This window comes from Oryx dammah, unplaced genomic scaffold (assembly GCF_014754425.2).
Source record: "Oryx dammah isolate SB20612 unplaced genomic scaffold, SCBI_Odam_1.1 HiC_scaffold_3, whole genome shotgun sequence".
Taxonomy (NCBI): domain Eukaryota; kingdom Metazoa; phylum Chordata; class Mammalia; order Artiodactyla; family Bovidae; genus Oryx; species Oryx dammah.
Genome location: NW_024070187.1, coordinates 103,823,232 through 103,845,688, shown reverse-complemented (window position 1 = coordinate 103,845,688; position 22,457 = coordinate 103,823,232). Strand labels below are relative to the sequence as shown.

Below are 22,457 nucleotides of genomic sequence, written 5' to 3'. Positions count from 1 at the left end.
GTGTGTGTGTGTGTGTGTGTGTGTGTGTGTGTGTGTGTGTGTGTGTGAGACACAGCAGGTTTGAAGAAATGACGACAGTTTTGTCAAGCTGGATTTCTGCAGCCCGGGTCTGCATTAATTCCCCTAGGGTAAGAGCCAGTCTATAATAAGCACCCAGTATATAGTTGCTTAATTGAGTGAGACTCAATTACAGCCATTTGGGAAAGGAGCATCTGCTAAGTAGATGGAGCGCTTTGCCTCTGGCTGGGATCCACATCTTCTGCCCCCAGCAGTCAGATCAGGTGCTCTGAAGTGGGTGGAGACCCCGGCAACAGCCCTTCCTCTCTCTGAAGCCCTGCGCACAGTCAGCGCACATGGCTGCTCAGGGGCAGGAAGTCAGGCCAGGCAAAGGCTGAGTCTACAGGACCCAGCAGAATCAGAAAGGGCCCAGCCTGGAATAGGACAGAAAGAACATGGTGTATTTATATGTGTGCTCAATCACGTCCAGCTCTTTGTGACTCCATAGACTGTAGCCCGCCAGGCTCCTCTATCCATGGGATTCTCCATGCAAGAATACTGGGGCATCTCCTGCATTGGCAGGTGGATTCTTTACCATTGAGTCCACTGAGTGAACTCTTACCAGGCCCTGCCAACCCTGAGATGTCAGGAATTCTACCAACTGCTGAGTTCTTCAAACCCTAGACACTTAGCTGCAAACAGGCAACACAATATAGACAGATTGACCTATAAAATTCGTATAGAGTAATGTAAGTGAAGGGCTTCCCCAGTGGCTCAGTGGTAAAGAATCCACCTATAATGAAGGAGCTGCAGGTTCAATCCCTGGGTTGGAAAGATCCCCTGGAGGAGGGCACGGCAACCCACTCCAGTATTCTTGCATGGAGAATCCCATGGATAGAGGAGTCTGGCGGGCTACAGTCCATGGGGTCACAAACAGTCTGACATGACTGAAGCAACTGAGCATGCACAATGTATGTGAAATACTGTAAAGACACATTAAGTCAGATTTGAAAGCTTTGACTGAGTCACATTTGAAATAAATGAAATTTTTTTGTTGTTATTGTTCAGTCACTCAGTCATGTCTGATTCTGTGACCCCGTGGACTGTAGCATGCCAGGCTTCCCTGTCCTTTAGGCTCTCTTTTCCTTCCCTCCACCCTTTCCTTCTTTCTTCATTTGCTTCATCATTTAACAGACAATATGCTAAGCCCTGCTCTCCATCAGACCTGAGCTCTCTGTATGTGTTTGCTACAGCTGCACACAGACTGAGTATCACAAATTGAATGGCTTAGACACAGACCTCTCACCTTTCTGGAGGGTGTTCATTGGAAGGACTGATGTTGAAGCTGAAACTCCAATATTTGGCCACCTGATGTAAAGAGCTGATTCATTTGAAAAGACCCTGATGTTGGGAAAGATTGAAGGCAGGAGGAAAAGGGGACGACAGAGGATGAGATGGTTGGATGGCATCACCAACTCAATGGACATGAATTTGGGTAAACCCCGGGAGTTGATGATGGACAGGGAGGCCTGGTGTGCTGTGGTTCATGGGGTCACAAAGAGTCAGACACGACTGAGCAACTGAACTGAACTTAACAGAACTGAAGTCTGAAACAAGGTGTTGGAGGGTGGATTCCTTCTAAGGTGGAGGGAGGATCTGTTCCAGGACTCTCCCCTGGCATCTGGACATTTGCTGGCAATCATTGGCTCTCCTCAGCTTGTGGAAGCATCACCCTGGTCCCGGCCTTCATCGTCACGTGGCCTTCTCCCTGTGTGCCTGTCTGTGTGCACATTTTCCCCTTTCTATAAGGACACTAGTCATCCTGGATCAGGGCCCTAAGGACCTCATTTGAACTTGATTACCTCTGTTGTTGTTGTCATTATTGTTTAGTTGCTCAGTTGTGTCTAACTCTTTGGTAACTGCATGGACTATAGCCCACCAGGCTCCTCTGTCCATGGGATTTCCCAGGGAAGAATACTGGAGTGGGTTGCCATTTCCTCCTCCAAGAGGTCTTCCAGACCGAGGGGTCTAACCTGCGTCTCCTGCCTTGGCAGGTGGATTCTTTACCACTGAGCCACCAGGGAAGCCTGGTTACCTCTGTGAAGACCCTATTTCCCAAATCAAATGACATTCTGAGATACCAGGGGTAAGGCCTTCAACCTGTCCTTTTTGGGGAGGACACAATTCAACTCCTCCATTCCCCCAAGGGCAGGGACTCTTGTCTCTCCTCTGTGCCCCAGTGCCAGGGCCTCCCACAATGAAGAAAAGAAAACTTTGGGAAAGTGTGTACATTCTTTTCGTAATTCTAGATGTTACTTTGTCTTACTGACAGTGAAGAGAGGTAATGTAGTACATGGTTTAAGAGCAAGACTCTGGAATCAGACTGCCTGGACTTAAATGGTGGCTCTGCCTCTGTGTGACTTTGGGTAGGCTGCTAAACCTCTCTGAGCCTCAATTTCTGGATATAACAGAGGATGATAGTAGCATACCCTATTAGAATACCCTAATAGCATAATAGAGATATTATGAAGATTAAGTTACTGCAATATATATAAAGGTGTCTAGAACTATGTCTCATACATAGTAAGTACTGTAATGGTGTTCCGTAGATCATAATCAAGGTAGCATGGTGTTGACAATAAGGATAGCTACAGATCAATGGCATAGAATAAAGTAAGAAATACAAAAGTGCCAAAGTAATTTAATGCAAATGATAGTCTTTATTAAGAAATGGTGCCATAAAAACTTGATAGTCACATTGGGAAAAAAAAAAAAAAAACCTCTTGTCTCATGCTATAAGCACACAAATTAACTCAAAATTGACCATAGACTGAAACTTAGAAGCTAAAATCATAAGACATCTAGAAGAGAACATAGGAGGAAGTCTTTGCAACCTTGAGGTAAGCAACAATTTCTTAGATGGCACACAAGAAGCATGAACCATTTTTTAAATTGAAACATAATTGTGCAATATTATGTAACTTATTTTGGGGGGCTCCAAAATCACTGCAGATGGTGATTGCAGCCATGAAATTAAAAGATGCTTACTCCTTGGAAGGAAAGTTATGACCAACCTAGATAGTACATTAAAAAGCAGAGACACTTTGCCAACAAAGGTCCATCTCATCAAGGCTATGGTTTTTCCAGTAGTCATGTATGGATGTGAGAGTTGATCTATAACGAAAGCTGAACATAGAAGAATTGATTCTTTTGAACTGTGGTGTTGGAGAAGACTCTTGAGAGTCCGTTGGACTACAAGGAGATCCAAACAGTCCATCCTAAAGGAGATCAGTCCTGGGTGTTCACTGGAAGGACTGATGCTGAAGCTGAAACTCCAATACTTTGACCACCTGATGCGAAGAGCTGATTCATTTGAAAAGACCCTGATGCTGGGAAGGATTCAAGGCAGGAGGAAAAGGGGATGACAGAGGATGAGATGGTTGGATGACATCACTGACTCAATGAACATGAATTTGGGTTGGCTCCGGGAGTTGGTGATGGACAGGGAGGCCTGGTGTGCCGCCGTTCATGGGATCACAAAGAGTCGGACACGAATGAGCAACTGAACTGAACTGATGTGAATTTTGGTGATGAAGCTTGTTTTTAATTGACCAATTGGATTTCATCAAAAGTAAAAGAGCTGGGGACTTCTCTGGTGTTCCAGCGGTTGAGAGACCACCTTACAGCGAGGGGAATGTGAGTTCGATCCCTGGTCAGGGAACTAAGATCCCATATGGCTCTAAGCTCACAGCTACTGATCTGGAGTGCCACAACTAGAGAGTCTGTGTGCCAGAAGGAGAGATCCCGCATGACGCAATGAAGATCCCACATGCTGCAACCAAGATCTAATGCAGGCTAACTAATTAATGAGGCTTTCTAAAAAGCAAAAGCTGGGACTATTTAAAAGAGTGTTAATGAAATGGAAAGGCAGGTCAGACTGGGGAATATTCACAAAGTACACATTCACATGGGACTTGAATCCAGAGTATGTGAAGAATTCTCAATGATTCAACAATAAGACCAACAACCCCCTTGAAGATCAGAAAACTGAATAGACACTTTACAAAAGAAACTATCAAAAACCACCATGAACAGATGAAAATTTGCTCAGCACCAATAGTCATCAGGGCAATTAAAACTAAAACCCATAATGAGACACCACAACTCACCGTAAGGATGACTAAAGTTAAAATGGTGAAGAGTACCAAATGGTGCTGAAGATTTGGAGTAACTGGAACTTTAGTACACTGCTGGAGGGACTTTAAAATGGAAAACAGTTTGGTAGTTTCTTGTCAAGTTTTACTCATACAACCTAGCCATTTTCTCATAAATATTTACCCAAGAGAAATCAAAGCACATATCTACACAGAAACTTGAACACTGATCTTCATAACAGTTTTATTCATAAGAGCCAAACTGGAAACAGCCCAAATGTCTGTTGACTAATGAATGGAGAAACAAATTGTGGTATATCCATTCAATGGAATACTACTGAGCACTAATCAGGAATAAGTTACAGATGTACACAACACAGATGAATCCCAAAAGTATGTTGATGACCAGTATAGAAATATCATCTCATCTAGACTAATCTAATCTATACTGGTGGGAAGCTATCAGCGGTTGCTTGGGGCCAGGGAACTTTGAAATGACAGAAATGTTCCATATCTTGGTGTGGTCAGTGCTTTATGAGTCGGTAAGTCTCACAAAACTTACCAAACTGCACATTTGAAACAGGTACATTTTACTGAATCTCGCTACACATCAACCTAACAAGAAAAAAAGTTTTACCATTTTTATTCCACCACTGTGGAGTGGGCAGCAGGCGAAGGCAAATGACTGCTGAATAGATGAATTACCCTGGCTCAGGGGTCCCCAGAGGGACTGTCTTTAAAGCATCAGGAGGCTAACAGTTCATCCCTAGCTGACACCAGTAGCCTTCAGAGGCTGCTGTTCACCTTGAGTTCATGTCTTCACTAATGATTTCCATGTTGAGTGGAAATACCATGTTTAGTCTAATCCCTTTTGACAGGATGCACTTCAGTGCTATTTAAAGAAGGAGGAAGAGAGCCCTGGAGACTGACCCTGTTTCCCACTAGGATGGAGAGGGTTTCCAACTTTTCTTTGTTTCACAGACATTTCCTTGGCACCTTCCTAGACCATTTACAAACTGTTTCCAAATCAAAGACGATGTTTCCAGCTTTACTTTGGCTCAGGTTCCTGGTTTGTGCAGATACTTTAGTGAAAAGAAGCAGCCAGATCCTCCAAAAGCACTTGAATGTTGGCATGATGGTATGAGAGTGGGTCTCGGCTGCTTTGTGCTTGGGGCACACTTGCTGACTCTGAAATTGATGATTGTGCCTTTAAAGAAACTAAAATAAAAAATACAAATAATGGAAAACATCCAACACACTGAAGTCAATAACAAATTCAGGTGTGACAATGCATCAGTCTCGGTGTAGCAACCTCAGTGTCTCCCAGTGACTGTGACGGTTGTCATGGTAACGACTCTAGTCACTTCTGCACTCTGTCTCCGGCTACACTAACTGAATCCTCTAAGATGCTTACGAGGTGAAGCCTACAGAGAGCCCAGTTATGAGCAGCCTGCATTTCCAGTGCCAGCTGTAACTTTGGGTTTGACCCCATTAAGCGTAAGAACTATTATGACATCCTTAGACTGTAGCAGAAACACATTGTACAGGGTGATGAAAATTTCCCAGTGCAGGTATTGAAAATCATGGATGCTTGGGAAAGAGTCAAGACTGGATTGGTGACTTAGGGAGTAGGGGTTTGCATCTTCAAGTGTTAGTTAAGTCTTTTAACCCTTTTTTAACTTAGAAAAGTTCATTGTAGGACTTCCCTGGTGGTCCAGTGCTTAAGAATCTGCCTGCCAAGGCAAGGGACATGGGTTCAGTTCCTGGTCTGGGAAGATTCCACATGATACTGTGCAACTAAGCTCTTGCACCACAACTACGGAGCCTGCATGCCACAACTACGGAGCCTGCGTGCCTAGAGCTCTTGGTCTACAAGAGAAGCCGCCTCGCTGAGAAGCCCGTGCAAAGCAACTAGAGACTAGCGCCTGCTCTCCACAACCAGAGAAAGCCCATGCACAGCAAAGACCCAGCACGGCTAAAAGCACATTAATTAATCAAATTCTTTTTTCCCTTAATATATGTATTTCATTGAAGTATCGTGGACTTACAATGTCTCAGATGCACAGCAAGGTGATTCAGTTATACACATACAATATTTTTGAAATTATTTTCCATTTATTATAAGATACTGACTATAGTTCCCTGTGCTATACAGTAAGCCTTTGTGGCTTGTTGCGTATCTATTTTTTAAATTAGAAATTTAGCATTCTATTCAAACTAAGTCAAACAAGTGAAATCAACATGTCATAAATTTTTAGGTAAAAATTCATGAATTTCCTAAAATACATATATTATACATATTATATATATATACACACACACACACACACACAGACAGACACACACACACACACACACACACACACATATATATATATATATATATATATACACAAAAGCTTTTTTATTACACTTGATAAAGGCTTGAGAAAGAACATCCAAAAGAAAAAAGAGATGGAGAAATTGGAAAACATAAAGTAAATGTAATGGGGGCACTGCATGTGAAGTAGAAAAAGTGAAACAACCTAGACGTAGTAAAAGATACCTGGCTGCTCATTTAAAAAGCTCATTGCAAAAAAACTTAGAAAAGACAGAAAAATAATAAGTAAAATCACAATCACACATTATTCCCCCAACCACAGTTTGCCATTACAAACTATGTTAGCATCTATTTTTCCAGAATGTATTAGTTTCATATAGCTGAAATTTACAAAACTGTTGATGTCTCTATAGCTTTATGCCCTACTCTTTTCACTTAAAAGTATATCCTAAAGATTTTTCTGTTATTTTAAATTCTTTGAAAATATGTGAATCCCTACACAATTGTCATGGAGATGTTTCAGGGTTTATTTAACTAATTCAATTGTTGATGGGCCTCTAGATTTCTATTTCCTTAAGAACATGCCTGCCAGTGCAGGAGACATATGAGACATGGGTTTGGTCCTTGGGTTGGGAAGAGCCCCCTGGAGAAGGGAATGGCTACCCCGCTCCAATATTCTTGCCTGAAGAACCCCATGGACAGAGAAGCCTGGCGGACTACAGCGAAGAGGCAGACATGACTGGAGGCTCCGAGCACATAAACAACACTATGAAGAAGATCTTTGTTCATAAAGTTTTGACCAAAGGTCTATTTCCTTAGGATAAATATCCAAAAGGTGAATGACTGAGTTAAAGAGCAGAGCTATTTTTCAAATATTCCTGGGCGTGAGAGAGCATTTACCCCACTTTCTTATCTCTGAGGAGCTCTGCGTGACTTTTAACAAATTCCATAATCTCCCTGGACCTCTGATCCCGGGTGTCTCCAATCTCCATCCCCACCTCCAAGACCCAGCTTCCCTCCATGTTGCTCTGGTCCTGGCAGCCCCTCTCAGGTCCTCCCCTTTGATGGACTCAGTTCATGAAAGCTTGGAGAGGAGAGGTGACTTAGATGCATGCCCTTCCCTCTCTCTAGAACTTTCCCAGCAACTGCTAATCTTTGCTTCCTCCATGGCTCTCACTGGGCCTGGCTTCCCATGGGGTAAACCTCCCATCCTCATCTCCCCCTCCTCTGAGAAAGGAGAACCATCATGCCTGCCTTACAAAGATAAACCTTCACTCCATCAGCAAATGTTGGCTCCATGCCTACCGGGTGGTCTTCTAGCTTCTGGGAAAACAAAGATGAAACTCCTAGCCTTCAAGAGAGGAGGAGAGTCAGGGTACAGGGAGGAAGGTGCTGAGCATCCAGGTGCATCCGTGCGCTCTTACCAAGTGGAGCTCTGTTTATTCTGCTGGGGAAAATATTAATGTCTTTACGGACCAGGAAAGATTATAGACGGTGCCCACTCTGCCTCCTGCCAGCCTCATGACCTTAAGCAGTTTTTCAAAGCCTCTGTGTTGGTTCCTTTACCTATAAAATCAGACAAATAATAGAACCTATGTTAATTTTTAAATTTAAAAAAATTTAACTGGTATATAGTTGATTGACACTGTTGTGTTAGTTTCTGGTGTATAGCAGAGTGATTCAGTTATACACACACATTCTTTTCATGTTTTCCTTTTCCCATTATGGTGTATCACAGGGCACTGAACCTAGTTCCTTGTGCTCTATGAGACCTTTTTGTTTATCTATTTTATATGTAGTGTCTCTGCAAATCCCAAACTCCCAATTTATCTCTTTCCCACCTCTTTTCCCCTTTGATAACCATCAGTTTGTTTTCTACATCTGTGAGTCTATCTCTATTTCATTAAGTTCTTTTATGTCATATTTTAGATTCCACAGATAAGCGATATTTTATGATCTTTATCTTTCTCTTTCTGACTTACTTCACTTAATATGATAATCTTTAGGTCCGTCCAAGTTGCTGCAAATGGCATTATAAATGGCATTATTTCATTATTTTTATGAATGAATAATATTCCATTGTGTATGTATACATATATATATATGTTTTTTGAAGTCACTCAGTCATTTCTGACTCTTGTGACCCCATGGACTATAGCCTGCCAGGTTCTTCCATCCATGGGATTTTCCAGGCAAGAATACTGGAGTGGCTTGCCATCTCCTTCTTCAGGGGATCTTTCCAACCCAGGGATTGAACCCGGGTCTCTAGCATTAAAGGGAGATTCTTTACTGCTGACCCACAAGGGAAGCCCATATATATATATATATATATATGTATATATTTATCCATTCATCTGTTGATGGACATGACACTTGCTTCCTTGTCTTGGCTATTGTAAATAGTGCTACTATGAACATTGGGGTGCATGTATCTTTTCAAACTAGGATTTTCTCCAGAAAAAAAAAAAGGAGATCAAACCAGTCAGTCCAAAAGGAAATCAACCCTGAATAGTCATGGGAAGGACTGATGCAGAAACTGAAGCTCCAATATTTCAATCACCTGATGCGAAGAGCCAGCTCACAAGAAAAGACTCTGATCCTGGGAAAGATTGAAGACAAAAGGAGAAGAGGGTGGTAGAGGATGAGATGGTTGGCTAGCATCACCAGCTCAGTGATCATCAACTTGAGCAAACTCCAGGAGATGGTGAAGGACAGGAAAGCCTGGCAGGCTGCAGTCCATGGGGTTGCAAAGAGTCGGACACAACTTGGCGACTGAACAGCAAGAGCCAGAAAGCTCTGTGCCCAGGAGTGGGATTGCAAGGTCACATGGTAGCTCTATTTTTAGCCTCTTGAAGAACATCCATGCTGTTTCCCATAGTGCCTACACCAGTTTCCATTCCCACCAACAGTGTAGGAGGGTAACAAACCACTTCATGAAGTTTTAGTGCCAGTTAAATGAATGGACACATAGAAAGACTGTGCCTGGCACATAACAGGTGCTTGACAAACGGTCATCAGTTTCAATCACCCACACTCACCCACAGCCATCAGGAAAGAGGAGCGACAAAGACACAGCAGCATCGACTGACTCAGGGCCAGTTGGAGGCAGGAGGCGGGAGCTTCTCTGCCCACTCCCACTCCAGCGCCATGCCCTGGGAGTCTATCCTAGGACAGCCACAACACACAGGGTAGAGGAATAGAGAGTAATTGCCCTCCACCTGCCTACTGGCTCCCTAGGCGGGGGAAGGGCTGGGCAACTACGTGCCTTCTGAGGATAAACCCACCCTCCCCGATGAGGAAGATCGGGAGGAAGGTGAATGTATGGACACACAGCCGGTGCTCATGAATTGTGGCTTTCTTCTCCCTCTTTCTCTGGCTATGGCCATGCAGGAAGCAGCCAGGGGTCTCCAGGTCAGAGCCATCCTTTAGCCACGCCCCCAGTGCACGGGTCCCCTTCACTCGCTGCTAGAAGGGGAGTAATGACTGTCTCTCTCTGACCCTCACCCAGGGCTTGGTCATCGAGTGCGTGGGACGGAGACCCCTCCTCATAGGCGGCTTTGGGCTGATGGCCCTCTTCTTTGGGATCCTCACCATTACGCTGACCCTGCAGGTGAGAGGATGCGCCTGTCCCTTCCCCAGGGAGTTCAGGATGGGCGTGGCTTTTGGCCTCATGCTCTGGGACCATTGGCTCGGGAAGTCCGTTCAGTCTATAGGCAACCCTTGTAGTGTGGAGTTCCCAAGGGCATCTCAGCTTTGAAGCTGCGGAGCACCCTTGGGGAAAGATGTTAGTAATGGGTCCTTGGACTCGGGTGGGGGCCGGGGAAGGGGAAACAACAGACCTGAATTCTGGTCCTGTCGGGAAGTCACTAATGAGCTGTGTGATCTTGGGCAAGATTTGTCCCCCTCGAGCCTCAGTTTACCCATCTGTGGAATAGAGGAGATTGCACTAGATGTCTCCGAAGATGCCCCCTCCAGCTCTCACGCTCCCACTCAGGGTGGCTGGCACGGCCCTATGAGACTCCTGTGCAATTATCACATTGATGCCCATGGGTACCAGCATGGGCACTGGAGCCAGCCGCCTAATGGGAATCCTGAATGTCCTGCTTACCCTCCATGAAACTTTAACCTCTGCTCCTCAGGGCCCCGTGTCTAAAATGAGATGATTGCCCTATGCCCAGACCATCCTGACCTCCCCGAGGAAGGGACAGGTGGATCCTCTCACTTGCAGCATGAGGATTAAATAAGACATGCATTTGAAGTGCTGCAAACAGTGCCCAGAACATAGTAAGTGCTCAGTGAATGGCTGTTTGCAGGGGTATGGATGGAATCATAGCTAATTCTTATGAAAGTGGTATCTTTTCCTTTAATGGTGATGAGGAAACTGAGGCATACATCTCAATGAAAAAGCTGCCCAAGCTTTCACAGTTGGGCAAAGGCAGACCTGAGATCGGATCCCAGGATCTTGGGGTTTCCTCTTGCCCCTTGCACTGCTCAGGGAAGCCTGTGTTCACTGAGCATTTACTCATGCCTCAAATTCATCTCAGCCCTATGGGAAGTGTGGGGCGAGGTCACAGTGGTCAATAAAAATTTGCAATTTTCAAAAATGAATCCCTGAATGGAAATCACATGTGGTGGTCACCTGCCAAAGGTCTTAATGTCCCCACATGTCTAGAAAAAGGCAACGTTAGCATGCTGCTGGGCTTCCTGGGTGGCATTAGCGGTAAAGAACCCACCTGCTAATGCAGGAGATGCAAGAAACGTTGAGTTCAATCCCTGGGTCAGGAAGATCCCCTGGAGGAGGGCATCACTCCAGTGTTCTTGCCTGGAGAATCCCCATGGACAGAGGAGCCTGGTGGGCTACAGTCCATGGGGTTGCACAGAGTTAGATACTACTGAAGCGACTTAGCACATGTGTGAGAGACAATAGCTTGACCTTCAAAAACGAGTTGCTGCCGGGCATGCTTCCTTGGGGTCATGTGCTGGCAGAGACCTTCCTTCCCCACCACCAGACAGGGCTGTCCTAGACAGAGAGTCTCATAGGCTCCTCGGACCAACCAAGCTGGATGTTCTGGGTTATAGTCTTTCTGCAGAGTGAGTCAGATGTCTGAAAGGGCCACCTGGAGCATGAGAACCCCTCTGGGCCTCACCCTACAAGGTCTCAGAGCTCTTCCCTGCTCAGCTGCCCTCATTTCCTCTGTCGCCCCAGCCCTGCTCCCCAGCAGCTGCCCACAAAAGAGCCTGGCTCTTTCCTCTTCCCAAGGCCCTCCTTGCTCAACTGGCTTCTAGCTTTCTGAGACTCTGGCTTCCTCCTGGATACCCCCTCCTCCAGGAAGCCTTCCCTTACCCCCTGAGTGAAGCACCGTCCTCTGTCTTCCCCAGGATCCCAGGGGCAGACCTAAAACACTGCTTTACACACAGCCTTGGCTTTCACTGTTGAGCCATCTCTCTCTACCAATGGACAGTGAGTTGTGGGGGTGAGGACCATGCCCATATCATTTCTACATTTCCACCTCCCAGCAAGGCACCCAGGAGGACCCTGGAATAATCTGTCAGATGGATGGAAGGACAGATGGGTGGGTGGATGGACGGATGGACGGATGGATGGATGGACCTTCGGACAAATGGATGGATGGACAGATGGATGGGTGGACAGATGGATGGATGATGGATGGACGGATGGATGGATGATGGATGGACGGATGGATGGACAGATAGGTGGACAGATGGATGGATGGACAGACAGATGGATGGATGGACAGACAATGGATAGATGGATGGATGGATGGACAGACGGATGAATAGATGGATGGACGGATGGATAGATGACTGGATGGATAGATGGATGGACAGATGGATGGATGGATGGATGGATGGATGGATGGATGATTCAAGGCACCAGACTGGTGGGCTTATCTTGGCATGGAAAGGCTGTTCTCCCCTCTCCCCACTCCTCTCCACCCTAAAGGTCCACACTGGGCTCTCCTGTGCCTCTGCACCCTTGCCCATGGGGAACCCTCTCCTGGAAATCTTTTCCTTTCCTTTTCCTCTTGCCTGACTTCGGCTCAGCCTTCAAAGGTGAGCACAGACTCCTCTCCTCCCCGAGTCTCTCCTAGACTGGGCCCAGGTGCCCCAGCACCTCCACACATGCTCACCTCTGCTCATCAGGTCCCAGCAGTGGTGACAGCAGGTTGCCGTCATCACCATCCAGTCTGCTAGAGCAGAAGCAATTTCCTAAACTTCTCTCCCACCCGGCGTGAAGCCACCACCCCCACCCGCCAGACCAGTGACAGCCCCTCCAAGCATATTTAATGACATGAGTTAACTCATCTCACACCTTGTCAGGACAGCAGAGGGAGAGATAGAGTGTTTTATATGATAATAGAGATTGGCTTAGAGAAAATTTTTTTAAAGTGAAATTGCCTGTAAAATTTTCTCATATTGCCTGCTTCCAGTTAAGCCCTCAAATGGTGTTATTCATTTCTCTACCACTTATATGCTGTGCATGAGCAGTTGCTCAGTCATGTCTGACTCTTCAAGACTCCATGGACTGTAGCCCACCAGGCTCCTCTATCCATGGGATTTCCCAGGCAAGAATACTGGAGTGGGTTGTCATGCCCTCCTCCAGGAGATCTTCCCAATCCATGGATCTCCTGTTTTGGCAGGCTGATTCTTTACCACTGCACCACTGGGGAAGCCAAATGCTGGGACTTTGCTAAATGCTCACAGGCATCGTGCCATTTCACTGTGACATCTGTATGATAGACAGATGGAATGGCTTAGGGGTTATCATCATCCCCACTTTATGGATACTGAAACTGAGGCTCAAAGATGTAAAGTGACCTGCCCGAGGTCTCGCAGATGGATCAAGGAGGAGCTGGGGGTGGGGGTGGTACCCAGGTCCACCACCCATGACCGCTTCCTCATCTGCCCAACTGCTCTCTCACAGGACCACGCGCCCTGGATCCCTTACCTGAGTATCGTATGCATTCTGGCCATCATCGCCGCCTTCTGCAGTGGGCCAGGTAAGGCTCTCTTCCTCACCTGCCGGCCTAGGGATTCACGATGCCACCAGGGCAGGGTGTTCTCATTGTACGGATGTGAAGCTTGTGGTCTGAGGAAGGCCAAGGGCCACTGGGAGTGGAGGGGGAATAGAGTCCCCACCTATTTAAATGCAGTGATTGTCTTGGTTTCCATCCAATTGATGGTCGGTGACAAGCTCACTCAAAGATGTGTAGATGGTAACATACTACAACATAGCGACCTTTAACAACTGGGAGAGCTGGGAGCTGGGATGAAAGAAAGATGCTCAAGTTACAGTCTGTGCCCACAGAGAGGCTACAGTTTCAAATGGAAGGTATAATGATATAATAATGGCAGTGTCTAGGATTTATTCACCACTGATTGTGTGCTGTACTTGGCCAAGCATTTGATGCCCATTAACTCATTTAAGGCCCGTGACAGCTCTAGAGAAGGCAGCGGAGGGAAGCTGCTTGCCTAGAGCAGGCAGTGATGGAATTTCCCGACCCCTAGGTCCTAACCCCCACCTGTCACTGTCCCTGCATGAGTGTCCAGTCTGGAGTGTTCTGAGCCCCAGTTTACCCAGGACCCAGCTTCAGCCTCAGCTCTGCCGTTTCCCTAGTGGGCAGGTCCTCTGCTCTTCCAGGGCCTCAGATGGTCAGGCGGGTGAGACTAGGGCCCCTGCCATGCTTGGCTTGGGGGCCTGTGTCCCGCAGGGGCCCTGTCAGAGACCACGCTGGGGCTGGGAAGGTGTCTCCAGGCAGTTCTGACAATCGCAGAGCTCTCTCCTGGAGTCCCTGCTGTGGTTCTCCTTTGGGTTTCTCTGTTGATGAGAACATTTCCATCAGAACAAATGGACCTGAACTTCTCTTTCTCCCTTTGCGCTGATTTTCACGGGCCATGATGTTCCATGTCCTGTCACGTTTATCTCCACCAGGGACAACAGAAGGTTGCAGTGAGATGGTGGGATGGGCCGTGGAATGACTGGCAGGGGTGGAGTATCAGACGTACATACGCATGTGCGCATGCACACACACTGTGCGGCAGTGATGAGATGGCTGGAGGAGCAGGAGGTATCTTCCAGGGGACGGGGGGCAGCTAACGACAAGAGGACGAACAAGGAGCCCAAGAAGCAGTTAAAGGAGATTCAAGGAGAATATGCTCCATCTCAAGGGGCCTCCACCCACCCACCCAGCTGCACGTCAGGGCCCCTGGAGGTGGGCAGCTGGTGGCTCCATGCAAAGCCAGGGGACCATGGGGAGGAAACCCAGGGGGCAGTCTTTGCTCTCATGGGGCTCATAGACTAGTGTGACCATCTCACCCAGGCTGTCACCTGCCCAGTGAGGCCTGTCCTGACCACTTAATCTAAAATCAACACACACGTACACAAACACATAAGTACACACACACATGCATCTGCACATGCATACACAAAGTATACACACATGCATACACAACAAGCATACACAAACACAAACTTATATACCTACATACAAGTACACACGTGCACACACAGATACACACACGTATACACTCACACTCATGCATACACACATGCACACACGTGCACATATGCACAATATACACAAACACATATACATACACATAAGCACACACATACATACACACATGTACATACATGCACACACAAAATATACACAAAATATACACAGAAACATGCATGTATACACAAGCATACACAAAGTATACAAATACATACACAAACATACACACAAGTATCCACATGCACCCCACATACACATACACCGATACGTATACACAAATGTACACATGTGCACACACAAGCCACAGTCACTCACGTACACACACATACCCTTGATCACATCATCCTGGTTTACTTGCTTCTCAGCCTCTCTCCCTGCCCCATCTGCTCACGGTATTCTCAGATGAGGATTTAACACAGGGATTCCCAATCTTTTTCTGTAAAGGGCAAGACAGTAAATGTTTTCCAGGCCCCACAGCCTCCATGCCACTCTGCAGCTTTGCAATGGTAGTGCAAATGCAGCCACAGACAGTGTGTAAATGAAAGATGACACGGCTGTGTCCCGAAGAAACCTTATTCACGAGAGCAGGTGGCAGGCTGGGTGCAGGCTGTAGGCTGTGGTCCACTAATGTCTGTTTAGTATGTCTCCCTCGATCTAGAAAATAAGCTCTGAAAGAACCTGTTTGTGGTTCATTATCTTATCCTCAGAGCTCAGAAGGGAGCCAGAACAGGCACTGTCATGGCTAGAGCTCTTCCAAGAAGGGGACAAGTCACCCCTAAAGTGACTTGGTTAAATGCAGAGGCCATGGCTCAGGGCTTCCCTGGTCCCATCCTGCCCCTTGCCCCACCCTGGCCTCACACATAGTAGCGGTCAGGCATTAAGCTCTCATGATTACATGGGATGTCTCTCACACATCACCCCCAATCTGCATGATAGGCTTGAAATTAGGATTAACTGCTCCTGTTTACAGATGAGAAAATAAGCCCAGAGAGGTTATGTGGAAAATTTTGGAGTCAAGATTGGAACCCAGATCTTGAAAACCTGCACTCTTTCCACCCTGTTGCGAAGGATAGCAATTCACATCCATGCACTGTTCTGAGCTTTTCCAGCACATTCCAATCTCTGATCTCTGTCCCTGATCTAGTCCTCACACCAGTTCTCTGATAATAATAACATTTATTGAGCACTTACTATGCACCAGGCCCTGTTCTAAATGTTTGAATGCTCATAAACATCCTGTATGAATATTAGATAACACAGAGTCAGGTTGTCAAAATAAAATAGTAACAATCAGGGATTTCACTCAGACTCAAACTTGACCAATAATTCTCAGGATACTGATCATCATAAGATGTAGGTGAAGTTTAAAGCCATCAGCACAGCTCCCTAGATTCTTCCTTGAAGATTAGAGTGCACTCTGGTCCAGAATAAACTCCCAGGGTCTCTGAATAGAACATGCAGGACAACACACATCCAGAAACTATTTTATTCATGAAGCATCTTCATTTTCACTTTGATAATTACACAGCGGACACTGACATTTTCCAGTGAGCTCTCCCCATAGCTATACATCCCATTCGAAATAAACCAGGTAAAGTGTCCTGAAAGCATTTGTACATAAGGACTCTCTCTTATCTTTCTGCTACAAGTACCATTATGAGACTGGATTAGCAAGTTTATAAACAGAATGGACCAGGTTATTATTTTTTCTCTCTTTTCCCCCTCCCTATCCCAGCTGTACAAGGTGAATTACAGGTTAAGCTATAAAACCTTCCCTTCCCAAACTAATTTTATATCCTTTTTATAGATGAAAAGCAAAAGTCTTAAGTTAATCTTTTCCCCAAGCCTCATAGCTAAGAGACGAGTGCTGGATTAGAGTTGACACCACCGTGTTCTAGGATCCGTAATCTTAACTCTGACCTATGCACGTGGTTACCACTTAGTGGCTAAACAACAACAATGCATATGGTCATTACTCGTTGACTGCTTGCTAAAAGGTGGGTGGAATTAGGCCCATTGGGAAACTGACCTGCAGGACTGACACAGAGAATCTGGGATAAGAGAGGAAGCTTCTATCTTTATCCTCATGTGATAGGTCTACTCTGCATTATCATGCATCAGCCCTGTTGGTGTCAGTACAGAAAGGTATAATTTGCCGTTTATATCTAGTTGTCAAATGTCCGTGGCTGAAGGTGAATTCAGAGCACTTTGATTTTCATGGTTTCCAGCTGTTCTTGCTTCAAACGTTATCTGTACACACAGATCAGGAGCAGTCTTTCTTCTTTGCCTCAAACTCACATATCTAAATCATAGCACCTATTGTTGACACAAAGGCCGGGTGACACATACAGACCTTCACGATGAGGCGGGACAGAACATGGGGATGCTTTCAGAGCTCCCAGGGGACCTCAGAGATCCGTTGGCAGATGAGAAACTGTGCCCAGGAGCTGGGATGAATTAGAGCTAAGGCATCCTAAGTTCGTGCAAGAACAGAAAAATTTTCAGTCCAGTTACTCATTGGAAGCTTAAGCTATGCTTTCCCTGCCAAGAAGTCCTCTGACTATGACTTGATTGCTTCTATTGATGGAGAACTCTCTACCTAACAAACCAATGCTGGGGTCTAAAGTCAGGGAACTTATGGCTTGTGGGCCAAATCTTGCCCATGGCCTATATTGTATGACCCGTGAGCAAGGAATGGTGTTTACATTTTAAAGGGAAAACAGGAAGAATGTGTGACAGAGACCATCTGCAGTGGCCTAAAAAGCCTCATGTATTTCCCATCTGGCCTTTTTTCAGAAAAAGTTTGCCACCCCTTCTAGAATCCCTCAGTTCTGACCTTTGGAAGAAGGGAGAGGGAGCTAGCTTATGAGGGAGGGAAAGGTGAATTTCAATACAGCAGAAATGCCAGGATATAAAGAGGTTAATAGCAAAGGAACCACAAATAACCCAGCGAGGCCCGAGCAGTGATCCTCAAACACTGCTGAATGACCTGGGAAGCTTTCAAAAGTCCTGATGGTCAGGCTGCATCCACAGCCAACCAAGCCCTAATCTGGGGGCCACATTTTCTAACACCCCCTTGTGATTCCAGCTTGCAGCCAAACTTGGAAATCCCTGGGCTAGAGCCATCTTTCCCAGCTCTGGCTGAAAGCATTACAATCCCCTGAGGGGCTTAGAGAACTACAGTGAAGGGTGATTTGGACCTTACCCGACACAGGCTCCACTGAACCTCCAGGGTTGAACCCGGTGAGAACCGCTGTCCAAGATGGGTTGGGGGTGGGGGCACAGCCCAGGACCAGCTGGAAGTCAGTGAGGAGCTGGAGACAGGTCCAGGGGTGTTGCGTTAAGATTTACTCCGAGCTCCAGAGAGGTCTGTTGGGGGTGATATTTAAGCATGAACTTCACGGGTCAGGTTTGCTGTGAGAAGAGCAGATCTGGAAGGCAAATGGATGGGAAAATATATGTAGCCAAGTGGCATGAGCCGGGGCCAGGTGGGAAATCCAGGCTACAGGAAGTGAGGCCCAGACTAGGGCGGTGGGCCTGGGCAGTGCCAGCTGGCAAGGACCCCATGGACATGGGCCCTGGGCTGAGTCAGGCCACTGAGGGGAGGCCCCACATCCCCAAGTGGGATTTGAGCACTGATTTGTTTTGTTCCCATAACAGCTGTTCTACCAGGAAGAACAGTGAGTGCTGACATGATCTCTCCGTGGACAGATTGGCCTTCTTCTCCGTCCACTTAAACAAAGATGCTAAATTGAACCCATCTGCAAATCTGCCTGGAAGGCCTTCCTGACCCAATCCACAAAGCTCTGCCTTCTGTGCTTTTTCCCAAGCTCTCGCCCTTCTTGCGATGACCTTGGCTCCCCTCCCAACGTTTGCAAATGCGGCTTTCTCGTGATCATGACTGTGTGCTGAGTTTCAGGGATTTTAGACTCTGCTCTCCATCAATGTCTGGGAGGCTCCCTAAGGAGAGGTCCAGGTGTACCCCCCAATCTTGGATCAGCTGTTGGTCCCTACTCTCTGTTCCCCTAGATACCCCATGTTCACCCAGCGGCTGGGTGTCACCCACTCCAGCTACTGTAGCCACGAGATTGACCAGGGCTTAGAAACTTCACTTGGACTCACACTGACAGCACATAGCTTAAGCCCCCGGGGAAATTACCTGTCCAAGGGGCACTGCCACTGGGATTGTGAGATCATGTTGCATCTTCCTAAGTGGACAGGAAGGAACAGGTCCCCAGAGGAGCTGCCCTGGGAAAGTGTGGCTCAGAGCCGATGAGAGATAAATGGCTAAGGGCCTCCCAGGCAGCCTGCCCCTCCATGATTAAATGAAAAAAAAATCATCTTACCAGGAAAGAAGCTGTACGTTTGCCCGAGGCAGCTTCTGTGGTGAGCAGATCAATGCAAGGAAACTTGACAGGGTGGTGAAATTAGGTGAAGGGAAAGAAAGAAAACAAGAAAGGCAGTTTCCTGCTACATATTTTATTTGTGTGCATAACCCCAAGGCAGTGGCAGAGAGGCCTAATAAATGAGGCACAGGATAAAAGAGCTTTATCTTTGAGGGAAAGAAGATGATCCTCAAAGCATGTCAACTGCAGTTTGAAAAGTCTTACGATGAACAGACTGTGCTGGCTCTGAGTTCAGCCCTCTAATGGCAGTTTACCAGCCAATGGAGAGGACTGATGCACCCTGGTCCACGCAGCAAGATGAAGTTGATCACTGTTCGTATAAATGGGTACATCAGAATCTGATCTGAGCTTTCCAGAAGGCTTGTGCTGTCCTGATGAGGGAGTCAAGTGCCCAGGGAGCATGTGATGATGTTTTAATGATGTTAGTTGCTCACTCGTGTCCAACTCTTTGCGACCCCAAGGATTGTAGCCCACTGGGCTCGTCTGTCCGTGGAATTCTCCAGGCAAGAATAATGGAATGGGGTTGCCATTCCCTTCTCCAGGGGATCCTCTCGACTCCAGGATCAAACCCAGATCTCCTGCATTGCAGGCAGATTCTTTACCGTCTGAGCCCCCAGGGAGCAAGCACATGCCCGACTTCAAAAGGGGACACCTCTATCCATCACAGTGATGTAATCTGAAAAGACTGGCTGCATGTACCAACCCTTGGAGAGACCGTGGGGATCTCTGCCCCTCCCACCCCCTTCCCTGCCCGCCCCACACTCTCCCTGCCTTCCAGCCACTTGGAGCTGCCGGAAGCTGCCCCATGCTACTCATGCACCTTTGACTTTACACACCTGTCCTCCCGTCTAGGACCCACCCTTATTCATTCCCACTGTCAAGTGAAAAACAAAAAATGCACAGTGTCAGAGTTGTGAGTTGTTATTTGAGACAAAATGAGGACTGTAGCCCAGGAGACAGCATCTCAGATACCTCCGAGAAACTGCTCCAAAGAGGTGGGGGGAAGGTCAACATATGTGTGGTTTTGGTGAAGGGGGAGTTCATGCGATCTTTGCAAAAGTTCTCTGCTCGTCATGAGGAGCTAATGTCACCATGAAAGGATGAAGTGCTTTTCTAGATATGAGGAGACGTAAGGATTGGGCTCATAAGATGAGTTTCTGAAACCATCCAACAGTCTGAAGACCTGTCCTGCCAGTTTTTTCCAGAGCACAGCGTGCATCATTTCTGATCTCCAGCCTAAACTTTCAGGGGATGCTGAAGGTCAGCAGCTGCTGCAGCTTATGATTTAATCCTTGCAGAGGTAGATGGCAAGTGCCAGTTTGGCACAATCCTTCTGAGGAATGGCTTCTCATCTTTAATAAGTCAGCCCAGGGACCTGCCTGGTGGTCCAGTGGTTAAGACTTTGCTTTCCAACGCAGGGGGTGTGTGGGTTCCATCCCTGGTTGGGGAGGATCCCACATGCCTCTCACCAAAAAGCCAAAACAGAAACCAGAAACAATATTGTAACAGATTCAATAAACACTTTAAAAAAAAGATCCACATCAGAAAAAAAAAATCTTTTAAAAATAGTTGTCTGCTCACACTGACCCTTGAACTTTTTTTAAAACTAGAGAGCTCCTCCTCTGTGCCCCTCAGCCCCACCCCATAGACTTGCTGCTAATCTCACCCTCTCCACCCCCTATTACAATGGCCGAGGCTGTTTAGTTTCCTCTAATATCTGGAAATAGCAGAGACCTTGTTTCCATCACTTCTGTGTTCCGGGCACCAAACACAGTGCCTGACAACTGGTTAGCACTCACTACGTGATTGTATTTCTCATGCATTCATTCAACACTCACTCATGGAGTCCCTACTGTGTTTTCTAATACCAAATGTCCTGTTTCCCACACCAGTTCTCTAACAGCAGCTGCGTGTCCAGCAATTCAATCCAGTTCTGACACTCTCTAACCCAGAGTGAGCATGGACTCCCCAAATTAAGGGTTCAGCCCCACAAGCCTTCCCCCATCTCAGACACCAGCTGCAGTTGGGGTCACCAGGTAACGGCAGTTCTGCCTGGCTGACTATGATACAGGGGCTCCCAAGAGCAATCCCCTCAGGCTCAGTGTTTGCAAGAACGACTCCCAGAGCTCAGGAACATGCTCTGCTTAAAACAGCTCACTCTTAAGAGGTGCACAGCGAAAGTTATGGGAGAGTGAGTATGGAGCGTCCATGCCCTGTTGGAGTGTACACCCTTCCCAGACCCTTTGTGAGTCCACCAACCTGCACACTCCCTACCCCATCCTTTAGAAGTTTCTGTAGTATTTCATTATGTGGGCATGATCGAGTCAATCATTGGCCATAGATGACCGAACTCAATCTCCAGGCCCTGGGCCCACATGAGTCATGTTAGGTGGGGTGGAGAGAGGCTCATTAGGAAAAACAACACACTCCTTCATGTTATGGTATGCTAAGCCACTCCGGCCGTGTCTGACTCTTTGCAACCCTATGGACCATAGCCCGCCAGGCTCCTCTGTCCATGGAGTTCTCCAGGCGAGAATACTAGAGTAGGTTGCCTCGCCTTCCTCCAGGGGATCTTCCCCTACCCAGGGATCGAAACTGTGTCTTCTGAGGCTCCTACATTGCAGGCGGATTCTTTACCCATTGAGCCACTGGAGAAGTTCAGGACACTCCTGTCACTCAGGAAATTCCAAGGGTTTGAGGAACTCCATGTTTTGTGACAGGAACCAGGGGGGAAAGCCAAATGTATATTTCTTATCCCACAGTGCCAGGCTCCAGGCCAGGATTGGAGGTAAAGAGTGAATGAGATAGCATTGCTGCCACCACGGAAGAGCACACTGTACAAATGACTCGCCCAAGGTCATACAGCAAGAGCAGCAGAGCTGGAGCGAGGCGGGGCAGTGACCCTCCGGACCCTCTCTCCCCACCAAGCACCCCACCTGGCGTGGCTTTGTGGCTCATCCTCCTGCAGTCCTGGGTCCTGGGGCCCACAGGAGGGTTCTCAAATATCCCATCCAGACATTGATCTGTCTGTAGACTGAAAAGATGCACAGCCTGAAAG

General features: G+C 47.0%; 1 protein-coding gene across 1 annotated transcript in view; it reads left to right on the top strand.

Moving 5' to 3' along the window:
* SLC2A9 (solute carrier family 2 member 9) overlaps positions 1-22,457 on the top strand; it is a gene marked incomplete at its 3' end in the record, with an annotated part of 191,731 nt that overhangs the window by 136,432 nt on the left and 32,842 nt on the right. The window contains exons 9-10 of the mRNA XM_040238338.1: positions 9,980-10,081; positions 13,418-13,493. Coding sequence (XP_040094272.1) covers positions 9,980-10,081; positions 13,418-13,493 — 178 coding nt within the window. The remainder of the gene's footprint in view (positions 1-9,979; positions 10,082-13,417; positions 13,494-22,457) is intronic.